The 8487-nt window shown below is 36.2% G+C and overlaps 1 protein-coding gene and 1 long non-coding RNA gene across 2 annotated transcripts in view; one reads left to right on the top strand and one right to left on the bottom strand.

Moving 5' to 3' along the window:
- LOC106468737 (apolipoprotein D-like) overlaps positions 1-1394 on the bottom strand; it is a 5481-nt gene extending 4087 nt beyond the window's left edge. Inside the window, exon 1 of the mRNA XM_013929182.2 lies at positions 1184-1394. Within this exon, the coding sequence (XP_013784636.2) occupies positions 1184-1297 (114 nt within the window). The 5' untranslated portion in view covers positions 1298-1394. The remainder of the gene's footprint in view (positions 1-1183) is intronic.
- The window catches only part of LOC111088110, a 28439-nt gene that overhangs the window by 7925 nt on the left and 12027 nt on the right, over positions 1-8487 (top strand). The gene's annotated exons all lie outside the window — the stretch shown is intronic.

Raw genomic sequence — 8487 nt, forward strand, 5'->3', positions numbered from 1 at the left:
GGACGGCTAGCGCAGATAGCCCTCGTGTAGCTTTGCGCGAAATTCAAAACAAACAAACAATACATCCTCTTTAAAGAACAGAATATATCTCTTAAACAGTTGGAATAATCGTAAGTGCATGTTATTCTGTTTAAATATGACATATTCTCAATCTAGTAGAAATAATGTCTGCTATCTAAGTATGATATACCTTCACTACAATTTAAATAATCCTAAGGATATATTCTATTGAAATAACACAAAATATCCTAACTCCCTTTGGTATAATTATGTTTAGTGTTTGGTCTTTACTTCGTCAGGAGGAGACATGGGTTGACCCTATCGTTGAACTGTAGACTTCGGAGCTGGTGAGTCGGGTTTGAATTCGTTATACCACAAAATATTCCCTGCACTTTAAATTATGGATGAGTTAAAATAATAATATTCAATCCCATAGTGTGTATGATGGCTGGTTGATCTCCCTCTGGTCAGTAGTTCAAAATTAGATACGGCTACAGGTAGTCTCCGAGGCCAGTTTGGCCATAGAAACAAAAATGACATTCATCAGAAGATTCAGTAACAGCCTATCTAGAAACGTGTGTTTTGCCATACAATACGACATTTCATGTTTCTAGTTAGACTAATATATATATTAAATTAGATACATTATTTACCACGCTAATACCTTTCATGGTCTGGTTGTTTAGGTGTTTGATTCAAAATCTGCGGGTTGTGGGTTCGAATCTCGTCACCGAATATGCTCGCCCTCTCAGATGTTGGGGTGTAATGAGACGGTCAATCTAACTGTCCTTTGGAAAATATAGTAGCCAAAGAGTTGGCGGTGGATGGTGTTGAAGAGCTACCTTCTGCCTATCACTTCAGAATTAGAGACGGCTAGCACAGGTAGTTCTCGAGTAGCTTTGTGTGAAATTTGATGAAAAAATCAAATACTGTGTTGAGTTTTCGTTCTGACCTAAGTGGGTAGCTTGTTTTGACCGAAGCTATTAATAATTTATATAATAATACCTGTTTGTGTGCAAGCATTTACGTATATAAAATATACATAACGACAAATAGAACACCAAGACTCTGCTTGCTATATAAAAACAAATCTACAGTTTAAGAGAAAGTACAAAATGGTAGTTTTTAAGTAACGTAATTAACTGGTTTTAATAAGATGACTTTAAAAGTTTTATGCTCTAACCTTGTTCAGATCGAGGTTTTTCACGACTTCTGGTCGCGGACAGTTTCCAGGAGCTAAATACTGGCTCTTACACAATCCACAGATAAGCATCAGAACAATAACTTCGTTCTTCATTTTCAACTCCAACTATCTTTCTTATTGAAACCTTATTATTATTTGCAGCTGTATGAACGAATGCTTGATTTTATTTCCCGTAACAGGTGTTTAGATGTCTGTATATATACGACGATGCCACACTAGGGGTTGCTGTTGTTCCAATACGCTCAAGAACAGTTCAAGGACAAACCAGAAAAGAAAAGGGTTAACCAGGTATGTTTGTGATGCTTATCAATATGCTACCTGGAGTGAAGAGTCAAGGCTGTGCAAACACATGTTGAAAGAACTGTTCCTTTGATAGTGACTGTTTTGCAAGAACCTCTAGCGACGGGGATCTAACTAAATACATCACTGGTTTAGATATAAAAGTTTGCCCATAAAAAAGATGACGCGACAAGACAAACACCACTTGAGACATTTCTTATTATTCTTGGGTTTCAAACTATGTTATAAATTTTAATTGTAGTTTATTTTCTTTTATCTTTCTGTATCTGTCAAAGTTCAAATGTCAAAACATGACGCAAGAGATGTGTCGACATTATTCTGCTTTGACTGTTTGTTTGCGTTCGCACAAAGCTACACAAAGGCCACCTTCACACAGCCGTACCTAATTTTTACCTGATGGACTGAAGGAAAGGCAGCTAGTCAACAGCACCCACCGTTAACTCTTAGGCTATTCCTGTCTGACCAAATAGTGCTATTTGACCGTCATTCTTATTGCGCAACCACTGCTCCAATATGCGAAACGTAATTTTGTAACAACGAGGAGCGAATCATGAGCCCTCGAATTCATAGTTCGGGCACGCAAACTACTGACCACGCCCGGCCCCTTATTAGTATGAAGTAGTATATTTCTGGATCGAGTAATTATAAATAAATAAGAAAGTGATATAACCCTGGAAAAACTATAATGTCATTTTAGTGTTAAATATATAAAATAAGACACGTCAGAATAGTCCTTGTGTGATTTTCCCCTATAAACTACCTAGTTCTTTCAATATCGTATGCTACTTAACCGTATAGGTGCCGTAAAAATTCTACAAAGTTTCTTTTTTAACACGAACTCTGAAGTTAAGATCTTGATGTTACATTTTAATGAATGCAGTCACGTAACTTACTAACTTTATCCTGAGTGTATCAAAAATTATACGTCTTTGATAGAATTGTTATGAGATCGTAAAACATTTTTGTTTGTGCTTTAGTATTCTTGACTTCATATTAATTATTCGTACAGTATATGAAAGTGGTCCAAAGTTTTATGTTTGTTTTTCTTTAAAGTCAACAAATATTATCACTTCCCTCTAAATGTGGAAAGGATCAGGGCCAGATTTGTAGATCCCATGATTTTTTTTGGGGGGAACCCTGGATGTCCAACCTTCCGGGGACAATTCTGACGATGATTTAGAGGCCTTTTGCAGATCGTTTGGGGGCAAATGTCCTCTTTACTTCCTGGCCGCTAGCATCCTTAAAGAGGGTTTATTATTGTTGTTATTGGGATGATTTTATCAAACATTTAACACTTCTAGTTAATATTTCCGTATCACGGTACCTATCCAATGTTGTTGTTTTTTGGTTATTCAGCCATGTAAGTCCTCTATATGCTTATATGGAGGTGTTTTCAAATTCTCTCTTTTGGAGTTACACCGTTTTAGTTATTAACCTTGATTTTATACCACTCACTGCAGTATAATATTGAGCAGTTTTATGTTTCTGCCTCTTGCAACACTCCTGTAAAAAAGAAGATTGCTTAAGAGGTCGACATGGGTAGTCGAAAACCCGGATGCCCGTGAGGTTTTTAAGTTGCCCTACACGACTCGTTTTCTTTTCTTTTTTCTTTTACTACCTGTTTTCAATTATTAATTTGAAAACTTAAGGATAACGTAGAAAATATTACATTTGTACGCCGGTTCCTGGCCGGCGTAATAAAGACAAGGTCGAAATAGTCGGTTTCAGTTCTAAAAGATAATACGCAAATCAACAGTTTGTTTGTAATTAAGCATAAAGCTACACAATGGGCTATCTGTGCTCTGCCCACCACGGGTATCGAAACCCGGTTTCTAGCGTTGTAAGCCCGCAGACTGTGACTGGGGGAGGGCACAAGTAAACAGATCTGAAGATAGGAAATGTATGTGTTCTATATATGGTATTTACCTTCCTAGTGTGAACTTGAATTCAAAACATTTGTGATAAATTTAATGCATTATTTTCTTTTCCGAACCAGACCTGGGTTTCCAGGTATTTTTCACAGTAGGTTCCAGATCTTCAACTTGTGCCAACCACAATTTGAAATCACTCATTTTCTGAAATATAAAATGCATAAGGATACCAGCCATTATAGACAATAATTGTAATATTATAATAAATTGGCAAACGACGATTTATAAGTTAAGAAAGTGATTTGTATTTGGGGGAACATACTACATATTTCGACAGTCTATCTTCTTCTGAAGGAGAAAGATCCACTTTCTGTCAACACGTATAGTATGTTCCCCCAAACATAAATCACTTCATTATGCTTACAAATCATTATTTACAACTTATTATTATATTAGCACAATGTGCTTCCATATTCAAATAATTGTAATATTATTTTTTTTTCTGACTTATGTGTCATTAAGGACCCTGTAACTACCAAAGTCATGGACCCACAAGCAACCTTGGTGTAAAAATAATTGAAAACTTTGTGTAGAAAGCTGAGAATATATGGACACATTTGTAATTGTATAGGGTTAAGTTGGTTTACTAAATCGGTAGTGCTTTTTTTTTAATTGCAATGTGTGTGAAGAAACTAACCAAACAATGAATATTACAGCATTGCTCTCTTTACAGACCACAAAGCAGGGTGTGGAATTAGCATCTGAGGAGGTCATTAGGGATTTACCAACAAAAGATAGAATGAAGGAGAACATTAACAAACATCGTCCTTTATAGAGTTTTTGTTTCTTTGACTGGCACCCTCAGTTGACATTAATAACCCTTTTAGTTTGTCTTTTTTATTAATTCTGTTGAAGTGAGTAACAAATTACAGATGTCACTTTTGAATGGAGCTTATACGGAACTTTGAGGCACAACACTGTTCTACAGATAAAGAGCACGTAATTATTGCCCACCCTGTATACTCAGACTGAATAAGCATCGTTTGAAACAATTTCATAAAAAACGTTTCAGGTTTATTGGAATACAGACAGTTTATACTGTACTTCCGTGTGGTAATATCTTTCATTTAGTTCTTTACAACAAAACATTTACGGTTGCTTGTTTATGAAAGAGCACATTGGCTGAAAGGTTCGGATATAGCGGCCCATAATTCTGAACTACTTAGCAGAGGAACTGAAACCATGAGTGTCACCCACTGTTAGAAGGACTTTCAATAGAATAACAGGATTAATTGTTTCTTTTATAATGTATACACAGCTGAAAGAGTTTCACAGCATCGCAACGGGATCCTTGTATTTTATGATTCACAATTTGGCACACAAGCCACTAGACTACGTCCTGTCCTTCATAACAGTACTGAGTGATGAGCTCTACAGAGGTGGTTCCAGGTTGGTTTATTTACAACAGTGATGAACTCTATAGAGCTGGTTCTAAGTTGGTTTCTTTACAACAGTACTGGGTGATGAACTCTATAGAGCTGGTTCCAGGTTGGTTTCTTTACAATAGTGATCAGTGATGAGCTCTACAGAGGTGGTTCCAGGTTGGTTTATTTACAACAGTGATGAACTCTATAGAGCTGGTTCGAAGTTGGTTTCTTTACAACAGTACTGGGTGATGAACTCTATAGAGCTGGTTCCAGGTTGGTTTCTTTACAATAGTGATCAGTGATGAGCTCTACAGAGGTGGTTCCAGGCTGGTTTCTTTACAACAGTACTGAGTGATGAACTTGATAGTGGTGGTTTCAGGCCGGTTTCATTGATTTACAACACAACTGAGAGATATACTACATAAAATTGGTTCTAGGTTATAACTTCACTACACAACTGAGTGATATACTACATAAAATTGGCTCTAGGTTGCTGGATGATAGTTTTATAAAAGATTTATAACTCTCGTTATTGCTTGTTGGTGCAGTTGAAGTGTAAATTGACACCAATTCATCGAATTATTAGTATAAAATAAAAGTATTTCTTCCACAGTTCTAAAAGTAATACAGTGTTGATTTGAGAAAGAACATCTTTATAAAGTCCACAAATGATTTATTTGGTGGTAACAATAATTACTTACGGATTTGTACTTTTGAGTTGCAACGCTATTAAAGCTAGTCTGGTGTAAAGTAAAATAAGTTGAAGTCAGTTTAATCTGTAGGTGGTAACGATCTCCAGTATATATCATCTTATTCACGGTTTATCCATAGTGTGAAGACAAGCTTTGGGTTTGATCATTCTAACAGTAGGCTAAAATTATAGTATAGCGTTAACACGTTATATTAAGCTAATTATTTCTCTGGAAGGCTGTAAAAAAATAGAGTAAACTTTCCTTTAACCTTGCTCCTTTCAACTGACCCTTCATTTGATAGTATTTCATGTCTCACAGCAGGGATTGTACGTGCATGACTTTAGAAGATTTACAAGGACGTAAATTGTTTTGGTTTTGTATATGTAAGTACTGCTGGCAAAGTTATACACACGTTATTTCAAAGCAAGGGGTGATAATGTAGTAAACTTCTTCGTAAACATCACTTGTAACTACAGAAGTAATTTAAAAAACAAACTTACACAACATCGTGTCAGAAATTCCATGATGATACTGTCTTAACTCCCATTCTCTTGTTATTTCATAATCACCTACGTTAATTACAATGCCGAGGCTTACGTCATCCACGTGATCTTGCTTGATTACTAGACTTAAAAAATTAATTAGAAGTTTTAGTGTTTAGATGTAAATGCTTGGAATACCTTGGTCTTTACTGCTATTTTAGGGTTTGGTAAACTTCTGTTATACAGTTAAGTGAGTTCACGCAAAGGGAAAATAATCATACAAACAATATACAGGTGGTACAAGTACATACTCGTTCTATTTCTAGCCATGGCCAGGTGAGGGTCGCGGGTTCGAATCCCCGTCCCACCAAACATGCTCAGCCGTGGGGGCGTTATAATGTGCGGTCAATCCCACTATTCGTTGGTAAAAGAGTAGCCCAAGAGTTGGCGGTGGGTGGTGCTGACTAGCTGCCTTCCCTCTAGTCTTACACTGCTAAATTAGGGACGGCTAGCGCAAATAGCTCTCGTGTAGCTTTGCGCGAAATTCCAAACAAACAAACAAACAATTTCTTGCCCTAACTCACATTCTTACAAATTAAAACAGCTGCACGATTGATTCAGTGTATATATATTTGTTTCATGTTTTCCTTCTTCCGGCTATTTCAAGCTTCATTTGTGAAACATCAATTTAAATTTGATTTACAGATATAATATTTACATTTTTATTTTACTAAGAATCACCAAGTAGAGGATAAAACTATAGTAAATTCAGCTTTTTTTTTGTATACATATTAAGTCTAAGAAACAAGAGGCGAGTGTGGCCCAATGGTTAGCATGCCAGTTTATGGATCTGCATGTCTGACGTTTGCATTCCGATACTGAAATAATAAACAAATAAAATCACACTTTGGAGCCATGGGTGTGTTATAAGGGTGGCAATCAGTTACCACTGTTCGATCAGATAAGAGTAATTCCAGTGTTGGTGGTGGGTACTGTTGACTAGCTACCTTCCCTCTAGTCTATCAGTTTGAAATAAGGAACGCCTAGCAGTGATAGACCTTGAATAGTTTTATGCGCATATCCAAAAACAAACAATAACATATAAACGTTTGATTCAGCTCACAATTTTCGCCATTTTTCCTAACGTACAAACTACACTTTTTTATGTCCCTTCCCCCTTTGAAAATATACACATCAAATGGCAAAGTGTTTTTTAAAGAGATACCATCGTGTATTAGTCAGTCTTTGTAGATAGGTTATTGGGAATTATAAGAAAAGGTGTTGCAAGTGCCCCTCCCCCCTCCCAAATGGCTCAGTGGTAACTCCGTAGGCTTATGACACTAAAAATCGGGCTTTGTTACCCGTGGTGGCCAGCAGAGCGCTGATAGCTCACTGTGTATCTTTGTGCTTAACACCCAAAATCAACCATGTTTTACTAGTTATTTAGTGATAGAAAATGGCGTCCTCTCGACATTTTTCAAAAAGTTTACACCCTGCGCAGCATGAACTTTAGTGTAAAAAATGTGAATGGCTCCCTAACCGAAAAGGTGCAACATAATTACTTGATGTTAGAGTTTCATTGTGAATAATAGACACACAAAACTTAACGAACATAAATCGGAAAATAAATCTAGTATACATGTTAGAAAAGAAGTTGACTAAGAATAGTGAGAACGAAATATGATAGAAAGATGTGCTAGAAGAAGGGCAAATGAAAAAAAAAGTGGAAGAGGCGTGGTAAAAAGCAGAAGAAACAAATTTAACTACAAATTACTATTAATATTCATCTCTACCAAAGATTTGCTTGTATGAGCAAATCTTGACGTTGTGAATATAATCAATCGGGGACGTCGCTAAGCACCGGCACACATGGGCCTGAAACTTTCAAGCACCTAGCGACGCCTCTGTAATTAATAGTTCTTCACAGTATAACGGTTACATACATACATACACTTTCAAAAGATGCTAATTTCATAACTCTTTCACATTTTCTATGGAAAGCTATTAACCGTTACAAAGTTTAATTCTAAACTCTAATTCAGACTTAAGAAATATGTAGGCCTGTTCACGCAAAAAAGAAAAGTTCCCAATGACGTAGATTCTAAATTATTAAAATATCCGTTTTTTGTGGTCGAAGTTACTTCCGCTTAGTTTTCAATCAGATTAGTTATCGTTCAAAACATAATGTTTTGGGACAACATGGGACCTATTGGTCCATCTCGGCCGTTCCATCCTCTAAACTAAATTAAAATAATAATAAAAAAATCTTAAAGCCAGCATTTATCATTGATATACTTATCAAGCTTTTCTTAAACTCACTTAAATTTAGTGCCTCTGCAACATACGAAGACAAACCTTACCAAAGGCCAACCACCCTGTTAGAAAACTGAAACTGTCTTAGCTGAAGATGACTCCTACCTTACCAAAATTTGTATTTTGTTTACTAGTCCTACTATTCTCACTGTTAAATATAAAAAAAGATGATACATCAACACTATCAATTCCCTTTAC

This window comes from Limulus polyphemus, unplaced genomic scaffold (genome assembly GCF_000517525.1).
Source record: "Limulus polyphemus unplaced genomic scaffold, Limulus_polyphemus-2.1.2 Scaffold3140, whole genome shotgun sequence".
NCBI classification, from domain to species: domain Eukaryota; kingdom Metazoa; phylum Arthropoda; class Merostomata; order Xiphosura; family Limulidae; genus Limulus; species Limulus polyphemus.